General features: G+C 38.3%; 3 protein-coding genes across 4 annotated transcripts; 1 reads left to right on the top strand and 2 right to left on the bottom strand.

The window, feature by feature from the left end:
* The first annotated feature begins 633 nt into the window (after positions 1–633).
* On the top strand, positions 634–6,761 carry LOC103323262 (U-box domain-containing protein 33-like). The gene is made up of 7 exons (XM_008225250.2): positions 634–1,160; positions 1,636–1,754; positions 2,119–2,228; positions 2,965–3,439; positions 4,513–5,064; positions 5,224–5,946; positions 6,360–6,761. The coding sequence occupies exons 1-7, from the start codon at positions 866–868 to the stop codon at positions 6,540–6,542; spliced, it is 2,457 nt and encodes an 818-aa protein (XP_008223472.2). The 5' UTR covers positions 634–865; the 3' UTR covers positions 6,543–6,761.
* Positions 6,751–8,520, bottom strand: LOC103323271 (ENTH/VHS family protein). The gene is given in 5 exon segments (XM_008225257.2): positions 6,751–7,546; positions 7,652–7,697; positions 7,700–7,812; positions 7,908–8,030; positions 8,189–8,520. Coding segments are annotated over 5 exon segments (1,026 nt in total). The 5' UTR covers positions 8,326–8,520; the 3' UTR covers positions 6,751–6,939.
* Positions 8,521–11,628: 3,108 nt separating this feature from the next.
* Positions 11,629–15,037, bottom strand: LOC103323279 (putative protein phosphatase 2C 4). Of its 2 annotated transcripts, none has more exons than XR_016122085.1 (4): positions 13,109–15,037; positions 12,912–13,025; positions 12,124–12,694; positions 11,629–12,021 (listed from the first exon to the last, which is right to left on the bottom strand). XR_016122085.1 is itself a non-coding variant. In XM_008225267.3 (4 exons), exons 1-4 carry the CDS (start codon positions 14,813–14,815, stop codon positions 11,900–11,902), a joined length of 2,208 nt encoding a protein of 735 aa, XP_008223489.2. In that variant the 5' UTR covers positions 14,816–15,037; the 3' UTR covers positions 11,629–11,899. The 2 variants fall into 2 exon arrangements, 1 of the variants encoding a protein (XP_008223489.2); XM_008225267.3 differs by having other exon boundaries at positions 12,124–12,388.
* Between the last annotated feature and the right edge of the window lie 3,543 nt (positions 15,038–18,580).

Raw genomic sequence — 18,580 nt, 5'->3', positions numbered from 1 at the left:
AATTTGTTCATTAATTATTCTCTGTCGCAGGGAAAGAGTCGTTTGCTTTGTTTTTTGTTTGTTTTTTGTCTTTGTTATAGACCAACCTTTGAATACTAAATTCTTTAATTGACTAACCAATAACAGCGCATGCTCAATTGAACGCAGCACCTTGCATCTTCATGCGTGTGACAATTGCACTGCCATCCACATCTTTCGCTTTTCAGATTGCAAATCATAAACCAGAAACAAAAATGAAGAATGATGATGAGAAACCTATTTTGTTTTTTGTTTGTTTTTTCTGAACTCCATCACATATATCATTTCTTGGAAATTATATAACAAAAACAGAAAGATGGAAGATAATGTAAAGTCCAATTTCCTTTTCAAAATTCTTTATTATCAGAAAAATTTCAGGAAAAAACTGAAAAAAAAAAACAATTGGGTTATGAAATATTTTCCTTATAAAATAATAATTCATTGATCTTATTGGGCAACTATAGCTATTTGTTGTTTTGTATATTATTATCAAGTTTAATGAATTTTTTTAAAAATGAAAATACCAATAAAAGAATCCAAAGATGCCCACATGACCATGAAGATACTCTCTAATTTTTATTTTAAAAAATAAAATAAAGTCTTGACCAGAAAACAGAGGGAAAAAATAATGTCTTTCTTCCTCCACCGTCAACATTTCCTCTGTCACAATCAAGTCAGCACAAAAGGTCAAGCCTCCTTCGGAAACAAAGAAGAAAGAGCTCCAACAAATCCAAACCTATTCCACCAAATAACAGTAATATCAAATGCCAATTACCTCTCAACACAAACCCACAAAGCTTAAAGCCTGACTCCACCATCACCGGAGCTGCTTGAGCTTGACCCTTCCATGGAGCTGATACAGCCTTCACATCCATTGCACGGCTCAGCTGGTGAATCCCTTTCTGGCTTCTCGTCTCCGGTGAGTTTCCGACGTGGGTTTGACCGGCCGCCCACTACCTCTCATTTGGCTGAGATTTTTGAAGAAGAAGATAGTGGCGGCGGCGTTGATAAGGTACATGTGGCAGTTGGCAAGTCTGTTGAGAAAGCTGTGAGCTTGCTTCATTGGACTTTCAAGCACTTTGGCTGTAAAGAAATTTGTATACTTCATGTTCATCAGCCTTCTCAGCTCATTCCTACTCTCTGTAAGTCTCTCTCTCTCTCTCTCTCTCTCTCTCTCTCTCTGTTTCTGTAAAGGGCTCTGAATTATTCTTTTTTTTGGTGGGAAGGCTCTAAATTTCTTTGATTTCTATTAAGTTCTTATTGAAATTCTTTAATTATATATTTTCTGAGGAATATGCACACATTGGTCTTTAGGTTTTTCTTTGAATTAAGAAAGTGTTTGAAAACATTTTAAAATGTGGAAAAAAAAATTGACCCTTTAACCACGTGTTGTGGAAATTGTCAATTATTTTCTGTTTGTTGCTCTATTTGGCATCCGAGAAATAAGAGGGTTCTTAAGACAATGAACAATCGAGGAAAAATCAATTCAGTTATGCTGTGTTACCGGGTCCACTTTTCGGTTCTTATTTCCCAGGAGTTTGCTAAGCAATCTGAGACCTTCTCTGTTCTACTTTGATTTGTTTGAAATTGTGTTTCATTAATGATTACATTGTGCAGTAGGAAAGCTACCAGCAAGTCAAGCAAATGCCGAAGTGGTGTCTGCTTTCAGAAGGGAGGAAGGGGAACGGAAAATGAAGCTTTTGCAAAATTATTTGAGGGTTTGCTCTAGAGCAAAGGTGTGCTTGGTTTCTTTATGTTTCGCATTTAGTATCATTACAATTATAAATTTGAGCAGTTTGTATGCTGCAAAATTTTGGTAAACATAGTTGCTCGCAATTATGATGTTCTTTATTTTCGGAAGAATCCTTGATTTATTCCATTACTTTATTTCTCCCAATACATTTTGAGTCGGGGCTGAGAACATTATGCGATAGGTAGTTGAGTATTAGTGTTTAAATTTTGTCAAATGCTATGCGGCAAAATCTGATATTCCTTTAAATGACAATTGCATCATTACTGATTAGAAATTTATACATCTCTTGTAAAATTCAATTACTCTAAAGAAGTATATTAGTATCACTGTAAGCATTTACTTTACAGGTTAAAGCAAGCATTGCCATGGTTGAAGCTAATGAAATTCAGAAAGGAATTGTAGACTTGGTCAACAGACATGGGGTTAGGAAGCTTGTTATGGGGGCTGTACCAGAAAAGTAAGTGGTGCACAAATCATTTGGGTAATTTTCCACTGGAAGTTGAATGGTTTACTTTCAAAAGTTAACATAATTGTAAAAGAGCACAATGGATTGAAATCTGTGGTTGTGTTAAATTGCTAATCACTTAGACAACAAAATTTTCTTATCCAGCTTATTCATACTGCAATAAAAAAATAAAAAAAAAATCCTGAAGAGCTTCCTCAAACATTGTTAAAGTGTATTTGTGAACTGATTATGCTATGTTCCACTGGTCATCCCTCCTCCCTCGGGGTAGGCAAATGAGGCGGCCGCCTAGGGCCTCCAGATTTTCACCTTTGGCCAGGGCCCTGACTTCAGTCCAACCGTGCATGTATCATCCAAGTGGTTTAAGTTTTATTTTATTAACTTTGAATTTATTATGTGTTGTTTTTTCTTGTCTTAGAAAGTATAGATATCAGCAACTTTTGTCTTCAGGGTCCATGGATATACTCCTCCAGTAAGTAGGAGTTGAACCCACCCCAGTTGTCTAAGTAAATTTACCAAGTGATAAACAAAACAAAAAAGTACGTGTGAACTTCTGTTTTCTGAAAATTCGCCTTTATCAGATAATGCAATGAAAAGTACATGTTGCTAGTATTCTTCTTGTTCTTCGTGAAACTTAAATGTTATATTTTTGGACATATATTATTCGTTATGTATTTCTTTTAAATTTTAGTATAGTTGCAAAGCATGTCTTCCTAATATTTTAATACAGTTGCATGAAGGTGAAAAAGAACTCCAGCAAAGCAAATTATGCTGCCAAATATGCTGCCTTGTTTTGTGAAATATGGTTTATCAACAAAGGGAAACATGTCTGGACGAGAGATGCTTCAGAAGGCCAAAGTTCTCCGCCTTCATGTAGGCAACTGCAGATTGCCAAAGTTCTCCCTCAAGAAAATAAGGAATTTCACCAAGAATCAGCTGCATCACCAACTTTATCTTGTTCTACAAATACGTCCTTACCCTACAATATTCATAATTCAATTAGTTCAAGTACAAGCTCTGGTTCAGGATATAATTCTGCCGAGGGAATGATGTCTTCAGATTCTGATATAAATGTTGAGGAACAGAGTTTATATGATAGGCTTGCAGAAGCTACATTAGAAGCTGAGGCATCAAAGGACAAGGCATTTGCAGAGCTATTGAAGCGCAAAAATTTAGAATCAGAAGCTATGAAAGCTATCTACAAGGTAACTATGAGTTGGTGTTCCTATTTCAGTTTTAGGACTTACATTTTCAGTATTATGGCTCCTAGGAGTTAGGGTATGACATGATAAATTTTAGTGCAAGTTTATGACTATGAATGCTATCTAGGGGTATACAAGATCCAATCCAATCCGCCCAAACCGATCAATCCAATCCAATCCAATTTCAATCGGTTTCGATGATTTGGCGGATTGGATTGGATCCGTAATTTTCAAAACCGACATGATTGGATCAGATGACGGATTTGCTTTTGAGAATCCAATCAAATCCAATCCAATCTAGTTAGTTTTATGCTTATTTTGGTCTTGCAGGTATTTGTAGTTGAAAATGTTATGAATATTTTAAGTCATTTAATGGAGTTATGTTAATATGTTATATAATCAAAACAATTTTCTCTCGTGATTCATTTATATTTTACATTTACGTCTATTAATATGTTTGATTAGATTAAACATAACGATAAATGTTTAATATTTCATTTTTGTATTTTTCCATTATCAAAATTGATCATCCAATGCGGATTGACTAAATTGTATTGGTTTGAAACCGACGTACACCCCATTGCTATCACTAAAAGTAATTTTTTGTTATGTGACAAAGGGAACTTGTCAATACTTTCAAATTTCAATTTCCTTCTACAGGAAAAAAGGTTCTTTCACCTAAAATATAACAAATGCAAATATATCTTTCTAAACATGGCTGTTATCTATACTGCTTTTGTGAATCCTTTTAGGCAGGTGCAGTAGATGGCCATCTTTAGAAGAAGTTAAAGTAAATTCTACTTATACCTTCATTTTCTGTTTGGCTTCCAACATTTATGTCTTCTTGATCCTAATATAAAACTTGGCTGCTGGAAAGACACCAGAAAATTAGTAACCTCAAAAATTCTGGTTAAGGAAGTTCTTGGAGAAGTATATTTGGGGACTTTGTATTTGTGGGTCATAACAACAGATCTGATCATCTTCACAGCTAGGTTATGAATTTAAATGAAATAATTGATTCCTGAATCTTGTGAATTACTACTGAACTCCAAATTGTTTTGCTCCATTTTATTCAGGTCAAGCAATTTGAGTTAGCCCATGCCCGTGAAGTTAAACTTAGAACAGAGGCTGAGGATGCCCTGAGAACTACGATGGGGGAACAACAAAAACTCTTGCAAGAGAAAGAAGAACTTAGTAGAGAGATAAGGAGGACCATGACAAATATTGCCCTTCTAGACAGTCGAGCACAGGAAGCAAATCGTAGGTTTAATGAAGCTTCTGGGGAAGTGAAACTAATTCAGACTTCAATTGCAACTCTTCAGCAAGAAAAACAGAGTATTCAACGACAGAAGATGGAAGCCCTACGCTGGCTTGAGCGGTGGAGAAATCATCGACAGGCTGGAGCTGCAAACTGCAATGGGCTCATTGGGTCTGCCGAAGAACTGCCGAAGTTGTCAGAATTCTCATTGTCAGATCTACAAACTGCAACATGCAATTTTTCTGAGAGCTTCAAAATTGGGCAGGGAGGATATGGTTGTGTTTTTAAGGGGGAAATGATGGGCAGAACTGTCGCTATAAGGAAGTTGCATCCACATAACATGCAAGGACAAGCAGAGTTTCAACAAGAGGTTCTCTCCCTCTCCCTCTCTCTCATAATTTATGTCAAACTGATGGAGTGGTTAATGTCTATGGTACTTCAAACGATGTTCACATATTTGCCTTTCTTTGATTCTGTACCCCTCATCTAATATTGTAGATATGCAATAATATTTATTTTGTGCTTGCAGGTACAAGTACTTGGAAAATTACAGCATCCTCATCTTGTGACCTTGCTTGGTGTGTGTCCAGAAGCCTGGTCGCTTGTGTATGAGCACTTATCCAATGGGAGCCTCCAAGACCATCTTTTCAGGAAAAGCAACATTTCATCAGTGCCATGGAAGACTCGAACACGGATAATTGCTGAAATATCTAGTGCCCTTTGCTTCTTGCACTCTTCTAAACCTGAAAAGATTGTCCATGGTGATTTGAAGCCCCAAAACATACTACTAGATTCAGAACTTAGCTGCAAGATTTGTGATTTTGGGATTTGCAGGCTGGTAACTGAAGACAATCTTTATTGTCGAAGTTTCCGCCGGGGTACTGAGCCAAAGGGTGCTTTTCCTTACACAGATCCAGAGCTTCAGAGAATTGGAGTCCTGACTCCCAAGTCTGATATTTATTCCTTTGGGCTAATCATTCTCCAGTTAGTCACCAGAAGGCCTCCAGTTGGCTTAGCAAGTGAGGTGCGCAAGGCAGTTTTATGTGGAAACTTGGCTTCAATTCTGGATTCCACAGCTGGAGAATGGCCTATAACTGTGGCAAGGCGATTGGTAGACCTTGGGCTGCAATGCTGTGAATTGAATAGTAGCGAAAGACCAGAGATTACACCAGCTTTAGTGAGGGAATTGCATCAGTTGCATGCCCCTGAAGAGCGACCAGTGCCATCTTTTTTCTTGTGCCCGATCCTTCAGGTGAGCAATACTCGCGTATATAACTTAGTTGAGGAATAGCACTATTATAATGACCAGTTCTGAAGTGCCGAATTTTTTAAATCAGCTGATCAACCACTAGGTTACCCTAAAACTCATAATCCTGACCAAAAAAAAGTTGGGATCAGACTCTCTAAGCTCAGTTGCTAAATGTTCTAAATTCTAATAACCCCTTGGGTTCATTTGGTTTTTCTCTTCAATTCAAGAAGAGTTCGACCGGGGTTTTGCATTTGTGAGAGCTCCTGAATTGCAAAATATGCACCATAAAAGCTCCAAGCTTTTAACTTGAACATAAGAGGCAACGTGGTAAACAGGGTTCAAACTTAAATTTGCTGTCCAGTTTGTAGTTCGACTTTCATGGCTAATGGCTTACGCACATTATTGGTTGGTTTCAGGAAATAATGCACGACCCTCAGGTGGCAGCTGATGGCTTCACTTACGAAGGTGAAGCTTTGCGTGGATGGTTGCAAAATTGTCGTGAAACGTCTCCGATGACCAATTTGAAATTGAGTCACTTGCATCTCACTCCCAACCATGCCCTACGGCATGCTATTCAAGATTGGCTTTGCAAGTCTTGAAATCAAAATAATTTCATTCATGTATGTATGTATGTATGTATGTATTTACGTCGCCTTGTCATTCTCACGTGTAGGTGCTTCTTGTAACCATTGTATATCATCAAATGATAGGAAAGTTGGTTGGCATCCGAAGCATCGAGTAAAATGGCATCTTGTACAAAAGCTACCAAAATATGAAAGCCTTATTAAAGTTAAATGGAGAGAATCATTATACATCAACCATGGTTTAAGTTTAAATTAACCAAAATTGAGGAAAATCAAGATAGAAGATTTAGTCTTGGCTATTGCCTAATTTTCAAACTACACATTATATAATATAGGAACATTTAAATTTCAACCAAGTAGCTGATTCCACATTCAGTGGAAGAAATTTGCAGACAGTTTTCTTTTCTTCTTTTTATATTAGAGCATTACTTGCAGCAATCAATGAAGCAGCACTTTGATTGTTAATTTCATTGAAAGGGTGTTCGTCTTCAGCAGAATTTTCAACTCTGGTCCCATCTCTCTTACCACCCAAAAGTGGATTAGACTCCCCCATGCAGTTCCATCTATCTAACTCTTCCTTGTTTGGAATCATGTTTTCTTTAAAACTTGTTTGAGTTTCAGGTTTCTGACCCACCTCACCATCTCCAAAGCTACCACAAGAACTTGAATTCTCTGCTCCCTTGCCAGCCTCAATGATCACAACATTTTCATTGCTCTGCTTTGATTCTTCAACTTTCTTAGTAAAATCATCCGTGGTGGGGGATGGAAACTGATTTTCTTGCTTTTCATGGTTGCTGAAGTGAGATTGAGAATTAGACCTTCCATATGTTTCAAAGGATGATTCTCTTAAAATGCCTTGTGCTGGAGAATCAGATGATCTTTGGCACAAGCTTCCAAACCCTTGAATCCCTCTTGTTAGCTTCCGAGCTCGGTCTCTCTCTTCTTTGAGAAGAGGACCTTTCTCTAGCAGCTTCACTATTCTCCCTGACTTCTTCCTAAGAGCAAGGCCCCAATTGAATCTGCATGTAAATATTTAGATCTGTTAGATCCATATTCATTGAGAAAAGACAACACATAGCACCAAAAGACACATTTGCGGGAAGAACTATATCAGAATTACAAACCCTTTTTCATCTATGTACTGGAAGCTTCCCATCTGCTCAATTACATTTTGTCAACTTCAAACTCAACTGCAACACTCTCTGGTCCATGAGTCAACAAGTGCTCTACTACAATCAGAGAATTGTAAGAGACCCTCCAGTTCTTCCTTTCAAACTTCAGTAATCTGATGCACAATTTATAACAACATAGAAACATCATCATATAATCACCAAATTTCTGTAATAAATAGAAGAAAAGAAAGCAAAAACACCCAGAAACCTTTTGTGCAAAATCTCCACAATTCTTGTATAATCATCAAGCTCAAAAGCAGCCTTTGAAATTGAACCCAAGGTCCTAGTGTCTGGTGCCCATGGATTTCCATTTGTAGCTTCTTCAGTCAATCTTAAGACATTAATCAAGCACCACCCAGAAAGTTCATCACATCAGAATCCAAAGCCAGAAACAAGTTCCGTGACCAAAACCAGACCAACAAACCAAATCCCATAAATCAAAACTCAACAAATGAAAACAGAGAAATGCTAATTTCTAAGTATTCTTACAGCTGTGCTGGTGTAACATCTGTGAGGACTAATCTTGCAGTCTTAATCTTCTCCTTAAAGAAGAAAGAAGCTTGTTTCTTGAACTCATGAAATGAGGGTGCACCATTGCTGCTACTGTTGTTGCTCAGGATAGACATGTCTTAGATGAGCACAATGAGAGAGAAAAAGAGAACAATAAATTTTTCTAGACCAGTTTGGTATTATTCGACCAAGCTAGACTTGCATTTGTAATCAAAGGGAAGAATGAGACACAAATGTCAATAGTTTAAGTTAATTTCAAGAGTGCTACAGGATAGGAGAAAGTTTCAAAGTACAAAAAAATAAATACATTTGAGTGATATTGGAACCAACGTGAGGGTCACATATGTCAGATGGTTTGTACCGACATTTCCAGTTTGAAAGCAAAGTTGTGTAATATATATTAGTCGTTGTTGGAGTTTTGAATTGTATAAAAGGTATCGAGGTTGTGAAGTCAACATCTCTGCTCTCTCTCTCTCTCTCTCTCTCTCTCTCTCTACTACACTACTGGATAGCAGAGGGTGTTTTGGTTTGAATTTGTAGTGAAGTGAGGCCCGCAATGAGTTTTGAATTTTGAATTATATATATGTTTTTGAGTTTGTTTGTAGTCTTGAGAAATAGGTTCTTGGAATCGTGGACCTATTCCTTCAAAATGAATCATTTTAAGTTACTGTCTACACCCCTTATTTTCATTTGAGTGTTTAGAAATGGTGGGAATGTTTTCATTTGTTTGGTTCGTGAACAAATAAGAATCAAAGTTTGCTTTAGTTACTTGCAGGAAGGGACGCATGTAACATTCATTATACGACAATTGAAAAGCACTCCAGTCTTCGGACAAAAAAGGAGAAAAAAAAAACTCTTTGGGCTCTCCTACCCTAGTCGAGTAAAGTTACATATAGACAATCACAAGCATCGAGCAAACTCGATTAATTTTGCATATATTTACTTAAATACAATAAGTGTTGGAATGATTTCGATTCCTGATTTTCTACGCGTTTATTAACACATGAATATTTAAATTATTCTGATTTTTATTTCCCTTACGGTTACTAATACATACAAAATGAAAAAAGTATGTGGATTAAAGGAAGTCGTTCATTCCACTGAAAACACAAAACCCCTACTAGGACATCCGGGTTTGCAAAAACTTGTGCTTTATTGTGCCATCCATCCAAACATGGGAAAAACCATTTCATTGGGAAAAAAGAATTTCCTTTTCCTAGCCCCTTGTTCCATGAAACAAATATAGGTAGAAAGTTGTACTTCTGCTCATCTTTTCATTTGCTATTTGTTTGGTAAGGGAGGGATGATCATTGTTATAAACGGTTCCTTTTGTCCTTCGTACATGTTTTATTATTCTGCTAAAAGTTTTTTCTACAATCCCAGAATCTTCTTGTTGCAGTCTTTTGTTTTTGGCCTGCAAATCTTTGTTGCTGCTGCTACTCTGCATTCATACCATATAAAATACATATAATTTTGTATTGTATTGATTAAGTTCTGATTTTATCGAAAATGATTTTTCTCAAAAGCTCTAATCAGAGTCAGGTATGTATTTAGGAAATTATTTTGGGCCTAGAATGTGCGATCTCAAGTGTGATGGACAGCTACCAAAAAGCTTCACAAACAGTAAAGAAAGCCCATGTTCTTTGATTAGGCCTGATTCAAGTTACTAGTTTCTCATAGGGAAATTGGAAGCTCAGCTCACTACAAATTTGGGCCTTAAAAACCTCACACACACTATACAGATATTAGGATTCAAGACCTTAAGTGAGTAATTACTTCAAACCACTATACTAATGGGTCTTTTGCAAAGACCTCCTTTTAATTTTCAATACTGGAACCAAACATCATTTATTGCAAAAATCCAAAACCTTTCCTCTTGTTCTGGAGGGTCAAAGAAAAACTTTCAATTGGCAGCACAAAAATTCTGTACATTTTCCCTTTCAAAGAAGGAACTGTTGGGATAGGCTGAAATGGCTTAGCTGTAGTAGGATGTAACTGAAAATTGAAATCAAAAGCTTTGCAGTTTGCAATTTGATGACAACAATATGCCAGACAGGTTTACATCATTCATGAGTTTTATTCATCTAACCTTCCCCCACCTGCATTTGCATTAACTATGAATTCAGAAGTAGATAACAGTTAGGAGAAATTATGATTTATAATTAAAGCTCCAAAGCCAAGGTCCTGCTCTGCATGGGGCTCTCATTCTGCTGCTTGGCATGACCAAAAGACATATGTATGTGAGAATTTAGAGTCAAAACTGACGCAGCACAAGCAACAAAGGTTTCAAACGAAAACCTTGAGTAACAAGGAATCTGGATTCCACCAGCTCTTGGGATAAGTTTGTTAAAATCTGAGATGATGAAAAACGTTCACCAAATCTGTCTAAATACACATCTCTCAACCCTTGAGCTGCTAGGTGAGTTATTACATTAAAACTGAAAAACAGAATTAATTCTGAAAATTAACTACGAAACTTTGAATGCATTTTTGGAAGGCCAAACGACCTCAGGATGCCAACATCCATCATACATCACGGCAAAGCTGTGAGTTTGACTCGTGGCATCGTTCCCTTTCCGAAATTGTATTTTGCGTCCTAATCAAAGCTCGGACGACAAATTTGCAAATTCCCACTACGTCCCTTTTCTAGCTCAACTGCGATAAAATCTACCATTTGTTCTACATCAAAAACTCAAAAGGGTTTCTTCTATCTTGGGTTTTTTTTTTATAGTTGGATTTCATTGTTTTAAAGAAATGGGCTGGATTTTTAGGACATGGTCAACTGAAGAAGGCTTGACTGTTTCCAATCTGCTGCTGACTTTGCACTAATTAGATAGGAAATCAGTGGGAAACTCTCCACCAGCTAGACTTAATCTGTGATTTACAGAAGTCAACTTTAGGTTCCTCGTGAATTTTAAAATAAGAAAAGATGAAGTTTCCTCCAAGCTGAAGCACAAGATTGAATGGTTAGGTGTACCACAGAGCTCACGAAGAACATATGCCCCATAGAATGAGTGCAACACAAATAAAGAGGTTCACTTTTTGTGGAACCAAGATATCTTTAAAAAAAAAATACAAGCGATAGTCTAAGGAGGGATCCCAGGTTTTTGGGCACTTGCGGAGTTCTCACACACTCGCAGAGAGCAAGTCAATGCCCTTTTTTACTGGGCTAGACCACGTTGGCCTTGGCCGTGGAACCAAGATATCTAGTTATGCTGAAAAGGGAACACAAATACCAAAACCTAGTATTTTCTTATTTGGCATATAATTAACATTTGGATAGCCAACTATCCAATTGCTTGCAAAAAGTAGAAGATGCAGATGCTGAGATATGACTAGTGTTGCCAATCCAATAAAGTTTTTTATACAAGAATTACACGAAAGAAAGTGATGGGTAGAGATAGTGCCAAACAAAACCCTTTTTGAAAGGAATGTCTTTTATTAGAAAATTACAATTTTTTTTTCTATGACAGTTTATAATCAACTAGAACCAGCTTTTACATCTTTACAGTCCTCACCACCCAGAAAACTGGACAACCAAGTTCCTCAGCCACTTCCTGAAGCTTAATTGGTATTTTACAAAGGTGATTAAGGATATAAACAAAAACAAAAACGAAGATGAGGAAAATGCCTGACTTTTTTCCGGGCTGTCTCTATAATTTTTTTATAAATATTTATCTGTGATTTTCTCTACTTATATACACATGATCTCCATATTCTTCCTTCTAATGAAATAACGATGATAGAAACATCATCATGGTACCGCCTTCGATCCCCTTGTGGTATTTGGAGCAAGTCATGGAAGTCCATACCTGAGAATCACGAAAACCAAGTTCACTGTGTTAGTGTCCTGCAATGGATAAAACTTTTCTATTGTAAGAACAATTTCTTCTCAATTGTTCACTACATCTTACCGGCCTTTTTCGCAGCCCGGAAAAGCACTTCCTCAACCAGATGCTGTGCCGGATCACCTTCGGGTTGCAAGGTGATGAAAAGTTCAACTTCAGATACAGCTTCTTTGTTGGTGAAGTATTGGTACAACCCATCGGAGGATAGTACCAAAAACCTGTCTTTTGGGCCTAATCTGTGGTGGTGGAGAGATGGAAAACAAGTGATGTACGGCGAAGTCCCTACATAGTCTATTTGAAACGCCTCTAGAAGTGCATTGTTCCATTTAGGCTGCACACACAGAGAAATGACAGAAAGAAATAAGCAAACTTTTTTTTGATGGCACACTGTAAATCTAAACGTAGTGATCTTTCAAATTACAGAAAATAGATGTGTGTATATGTATATAAGTAACAGTCTGCAGTATGTTCCGCCCTCCATCTGTTGCATCTAGCAGCTCAAATCTTTCTCTAATTTTCTCTAGCAGTGATTATTTTAAGTGCTTCCCAATGCTTTCGTGAAGTAAGAAAAGCAGGTCTATATTGTTCCAGGTACACATCAATATCATCATCATATTCATTCAGGTCAGATCCTTTCCTGGATTAAGCATACTACATGTTAACAAGATGGGACTTGAAGTGAAGGAGTAAGTTATCGTTTCAATTGGACGTTACGAATCACTGTGGCTGTAATGCCTTAATGCTATATTTTACTGATACACAGCCATAATTACAGGAGATGTAATGGATTTCTAAATCAAACAAGGCCAAAAAGAACGTTGAAGAACAGCAACAAGTGTAAAATGTTTAAGTACCTGTTTGAGAAAACCGGCGCCAAAAGCCCGCGTGACTTTCAATGAACCCTTGACACGGTCATTCATCACAGCACAAGGATCCTCCGGATGTTCATTTCTGATCCTATGAACTTCCTGGAAAATCCAGCATACAAAATGATGAGGCAAAGCTCACAAACTAACAACCAAAAACAACACAAAAAGGAATCATATCCCACCTCTTCTACACTGGTGCTGTGATCCATGGTAAGCTGAACAGCAGTCAAATTGGGAATTGTATTGGCTCTCTCGCCATCAGAGGCATCAAGATCATTTAAAGTTTCCTCATTAATCCTCTCCAAATCCTGCCTAATCTTCCCTAGCCAATAATCGGGTTCCGCCTTTTGAGCCAAAACCACCCGACTATCGCCCACATTCATCACATAAACATCCTCACCCTTCATCAACATCACAAGAACACAAGAACCCATCAGAGCCAATTCAGGATTTTCCAAAAGCATCTTATCAGCAACTTCCAAATAGGCCTCCTCTGTTTTTCTCAAAGCTTGAGACAGAGCCTTCAAAACATCAGAGTGGTTAATAGTAGCTCCTCCTGCAGATGACCCATCAGAGCCAACAAACTTGCTGAGCTGTTCCTTCAACCTCCTATCAAGCTCCACTCTCTCTTTTTCCCATTCACACCTCCACCTCCTCTGATTATCCTCCCATTTCCTTGCGGTGCCCCGGTACTTGGTTTTCGAATTCCTCCCTTCCATTCTCCTGGAATTGGAATCTAAATTCCCATCCCCACTTGCGGAAGGATGATTCTCTTGCTCAACACACTGAGCACAATCATCCACCATTGGATTCCTTCCCAAATCACCATCACTCTCCATATTCAAAACCGAATTCGAATCTTCATAGTGAACAGGGGAGGTTGCAGGGGCGGCCACCGCACCCGATTCAGCCCTCTCATCCCACAACAACCCTTTCAACTCCTTGTTCACAGCTGAGTACAAGTTGGATAACAAGTAATCCGGCGCATCTGGGCCGTTGAATCCGTCGTAAATCCCGACGAAAACCCATCCATCCTCCTCCGAAACAACGACGTGTACCCGATCCTCCCCTGCTTTCCCCTGAGCCCATTGAAGATTCTGGCTCGCCAACGACTCGTCGTCTTCCAAACTACCCTCGCTGCTGAAATTCACACTGCTCACAGTCAAGTTCTCATTGTGATGATGAAACTTCTCTTGTCCACCAACAACCCAATCCTCCTTCACCGATACGACCCGGCTTTTTATCGGCAAAACAATCGAGTTTTGACCCCGATATATCGTCTTCGATATCGCCCTCTGCAAAACCCGAATCAACTTCCGCTTCCCGGATCTCGGTTTAAACCCGAGACCGCCAATTGAGAAGCTCCTCTGGAACTGTTCGGAGTAACCCTTTTCCATTGGACCCGAGAAGATCCCACGGTCGAGCGGACCCGACATGAACCCGCGCTCAATCGGACCCGACAAGAACCCTCTCTCGAGCGGACCCGACCCAGGAACTCCAGCTCCCAGATTACCTGAAATCGGACCCGAATTGATCAGATTTCTCGGGATGGGTTGCAGAGGAATCGAAGCGAAGGAGGTCGAGCTCTCGAAAGCCGCCGCTCGATCGATGCTGTTGTATGAGTAGAGATCGACTAGAGATGTGGAGAGAGGGGTGGAGGTGTTGGCGCTGACCGAGGCGCCGGAGATGGTTCTGAAGGTGGTTGCTTCTTCAGAGTGGACTTTGGACGAGGCGAGCCAAGTGGGGTCGGGTCGGACGTAGCAGAAGGAGTGCCCGAGTCCCTCGTCGTATGAGTCCGAAGCTACAACCGCCACGTCGTGCCTCCTGTGACAACGTCGTTCTTCGCCGCCGGTGAAGCACCCGCTCACTTTCCCAAAGCCGTTCCCCATAATAAATTGATCGAATTCGAACCCAAACAAATAAATAAAATTCAATTGAATATGTCAAGCTTTTGATTTCACTCTCATGGCCGATTGAGAGAGATAGAGAGACAGAGAGAGCACGCCAGAGAGAGAAATGAAGCTGAGAAGAAGAAGAGGGAGAGGCGTTGACTTTCAGGCAGAAGCTTTTTGAAATGGGAGATAAAAATAAAGACTTTTCATTTTCCATTTTTAATTATTGAAAATGTTTTTTTTGTGCTTTTTATTTATTTCGGGCGTTGACTAAGGTTGGGGGGTTTAATAAGTAAACTCGTGGGTTTAATTTCGAGATTAGTTTTCCCTTCGCCATCATTACCTTCTTTGCGGAGCGTGGAATGCACGGGAAGGGAAGAGACGTGGTTCATTTGTAATGGAGGTTCGGTCACGCGCCGGTGAGAAGCGTTGACATGACGTGGTGAAATTCCTTTGTAGCATCGGAATGTCAAAGAGCAAAAGCCAATAAATAGGCCTGGAAAAGCGTGCCGCGAGCACCGTTGGATCGGCGGCGAGGGGGATTGATGAGATGCAAGGGATGAGGGACACGTGGTACGGGAAGATTGCGTGTGCTATTTGCTTTGTCAACTCGCAGGTGGGCTTTGAGTGCTTGACCTTGAATTGAAATGGAATTTTGATTTTGAGATTTTGGTTTCATTTGGAAAGTAATTTAGTTATTAAATTTGGTGAGGTGGGGTGGTTGCAGATTACTAATTATGCTAAGCATTTACTAAGGTACTGTTAGAATTTTATAAGGGGCTTGACTAATGTGGACTTGTCTTTTTGTTGACTTTAGGTTGTTGTTGACTATTAAATATTCAATGAAGGACAGAGGAGGTTAGATGGTGATCATAAAAACCAGACTTCATGTACAAACGCAATCAATTATTTTACTTGGTTCACCTTGAATGCAAGTTGTAATTAAGTATCACAATTTGAGTTTGTATAGGTTGAAATAGACTTTAAGAAGTCGTTGGAGCACAGGGGGTTGGAGGATTTCAATCACCTAGTTAGTGCTGAGGAGCATTTAGGTCGATATTCATGAATTTATACATAAGTGTACGCCGAATATGTCCATATCTCACTAAATTAATCACTTGAATTGTCAACGAGTATAAACTTTATTAAAAGTCTCGACATTATTTTGTGTGGTCTAATCTCTTATATACCAATTAATTACTATTTACAAAGTTGTTGGGTGATTTCAACATGAATTTAATCTAAGTTACATTTTCCAATAATCTCCACTTTGGAAAATTTTGATCTCATGATCCAAACACTTGCTCCACCTTCAGATCAAAGGTACTAGCTCTCCTCCTTGTTCGGTTGAACCCAAACTTGCACGAATTTGTTTTTTGGCCTTCAAGAATGTGTTTTTTGTTTTTTTTGGCCTTCAAGCCCAAAAGTGAAATTTTTTTTATGTCTAAAACCTAAAAAACCTTTTATTAAAAAGATGCCATCTGCACATATAAGATACTTGATCTTTCTCGCTACAATGATTTGGGGTTGAACACCACTTAGGGTTACCACAATGACTCATTTCATAACTCATGCTGGATTCTAACATAGCTCAAATTTGAGCCACTGCTCTGAATAATGAGGGCATTGCAGGTAAAGAACAATGGATTTTGGAATGCGTCATCCATTCATATTGGAGTTTCATTTTCCTTTCCCATAGGAAACCAATGCAAACATTGATTATATTTTTTTATGACCAATTTGCCCCTATCAACAACTGCAAATATCAAGTTTCTAAAGTGAAAAGTAAGAATTTATAACATCCAAATTTCAACTATATGAAACTTTTAAAATTTAAATTTCTTCGTCTATGAATTCAAAAAAGAGATTCGGTATATGTCAATTTAAAAATTCATATTTTTGTCTAAATTCTAAGTTTATTTTCTCCGCCTAAACGTAGAGTAAAAGAAATTAATCATGAAACTTAATGTGAAAATTAGAAAATATGACATTGTATTTTCTACCAAAACTAAACTTATCACGACTTAAATCTCCTAAGTTCAAAGATGTTTCAAAATCTTTTCTTTTATTTCTTCATTTTTGGGGTGGCAGTTGATCTATTTTTTTATTTATTTATAAAAAGGCCAGAGAATTTTATTAGATCAATAAAAATAAAATGGCAGACATGGGTAAAACTTTCCTAGTAACCTAAGTTAGCCAAAAACCTGAGAATGAATATCATAGACAACTTTTTGGTGAAAAGTACAGTTCCATTAAGAAACAATGTTGAAATACAAGAAGATTACATGAAGAACACAACTAGAGGAGGTTCTTGCATACAAGAATCGGAAAAGTAAAGCAATGCAAGACAAGTAAACTACATAATCAGGAACTCAGCTCCCAAAGTTGAAGATGGGGAGGATGCATAAGACTCAAAGCCAGTATTGAATAAACCATGGTAGAGAAACATACTCCATGTGCTAGGGGCAAGAAAAACACGAAGGGGTTATAAAACCCAACAAAAAGTTGGGAGGGAAAACTCTACACAACATAACAGGGGAAGAGGGACCTGGTTTATTTGCCAAAAGGGTGGTTACATGGGAAAAACCACTGGAACCAAAGAGATTTTTAGATTGTGGTTGTGGATTGGGGTGTGTTTTTGAATCCCATAGACATATTTTTTGTCACATCTCAGGATCGGCTCCGTCGTAGCACGATATTATCCGTTTTGGGCCCCCCTCTCTGCCCTCACGGTTTTGATTATGGGAGCTCACGAGCAACTTCCCAGTGGGTCACCCATCCTAAGATTGCTCTAACCCCAACTCGCCTAACTTCGGAGTTCTTATAACTCCAAAGCCAATGAGCTCCCAAAAGGCCTCGTGCTAGATGGAAGCGGGTATGTATATATAAGGCACATCACCCCCTCTCCGTTGGTTGATGTGGGATGTTACATTTTTTTCCAATTTAAAAACAGTAACATCTTAATTAAAACATTTATTTCGATCATGCTCGTCATATCACCAAAGTCACATTAACTCTCGATTTTTCAAATCATGGAAATATTGGCGAAGACAAAAACCCTAATTGGGGGAAAGTGAGAAGAAGAAAAATGTGATAAGCTCCTTTTGCCATCATTTCCCCCTATCTCATATTATCCCAAAATACTTATCCAAAGAAAAAGCCTAGGGCTTGTTCTAAGCTCTTTTCAACATCAAATGAAGTGTGGTAACAAAACATATTGCCACGTGGCAAATCATAAGACAAAGGTAACAGGTTTTCTAGGTTACATGATTTGCATTATTCGACACTTGAAAAATAAAGGGTGGATTGGGAATATGCCATTATCGAACATAAACAAATACTATAATTAAGAGGCTAATGAATGTCAGCCTAGGTTGTTATTGTTATTCATTAAACAAATAGAAATCTGAATTTGCCACTTTCTTACATCTAATCCCATTCAAGATTTCAAATCAACCATCATTCCAATATTGCAAGTGGAAGAAACCTTCCTAAGCCACCACCACCACCACCACCACCTATGCTTATGCACACCCATTTGCTTCTCTCCTTAGACCCACCCACTCTTTCCCAACTTTTGTCTCTCAGCACCCGAGTTTTTTTTTTTTTTTTTTTTTTTTTTTTTTTTATAAATCATAAACTAATCCTACCTAACATATAATCAAATGGGCATTAATTTATGTGTGCATTTTGCATATTAAACTAAACCACAAACTTAATTATTTGCATGTTGCAATTTTTTGGGAGTTTGTGTTTTACCTA

The sequence above is a fragment of the Prunus mume genome, linkage group LG1 (assembly GCF_029339155.1).
Source record: "Prunus mume cultivar Tortuosa linkage group LG1, ASM2933915v1, whole genome shotgun sequence".
Taxonomy (NCBI): domain Eukaryota; kingdom Viridiplantae; phylum Streptophyta; class Magnoliopsida; order Rosales; family Rosaceae; genus Prunus; species Prunus mume.
This window is presented reverse-complemented; position numbering and strand designations above follow the sequence as displayed.

What these genes read in the sequence shown, in the direction of transcription:
- LOC103323262 (XM_008225250.2), top strand. Translation starts at nt 866, where the DNA reads ATGGAGCTGATACAGCCTTCACATCCATTGCACGGCTCAGCTGGTGAA. An exon ending in GGGTTTGCTCTAGAGCAAAG is followed by an intron (nt 1,755 to 2,118) that starts GTGTGCTTGGTT and finishes TTTACTTTACAG; the next exon opens with GTTAAAGCAAGCATTGCCAT. An exon ending in AAGCAGAGTTTCAACAAGAG is followed by an intron (nt 5,065 to 5,223) that starts GTTCTCTCCCTC and finishes TTGTGCTTGCAG; the next exon opens with GTACAAGTACTTGGAAAATT.
- LOC103323279 (XM_008225267.3), bottom strand. Translation starts at nt 14,815, where the DNA reads ATGGGGAACGGCTTTGGGAAAGTGAGCGGGTGCTTCACCGGCGGCGAA. An exon ending in ACAGCACCAGTGTAGAAGAG is followed by an intron (nt 13,026 to 13,108) that starts GTGGGATATGAT and finishes TGGATTTTCCAG; the next exon opens with GAAGTTCATAGGATCAGAAA. An exon ending in GCGCCGGTTTTCTCAAACAG is followed by an intron (nt 12,389 to 12,911) that starts GTACTTAAACAT and finishes CTGTGTGTGCAG; the next exon opens with CCTAAATGGAACAATGCACT.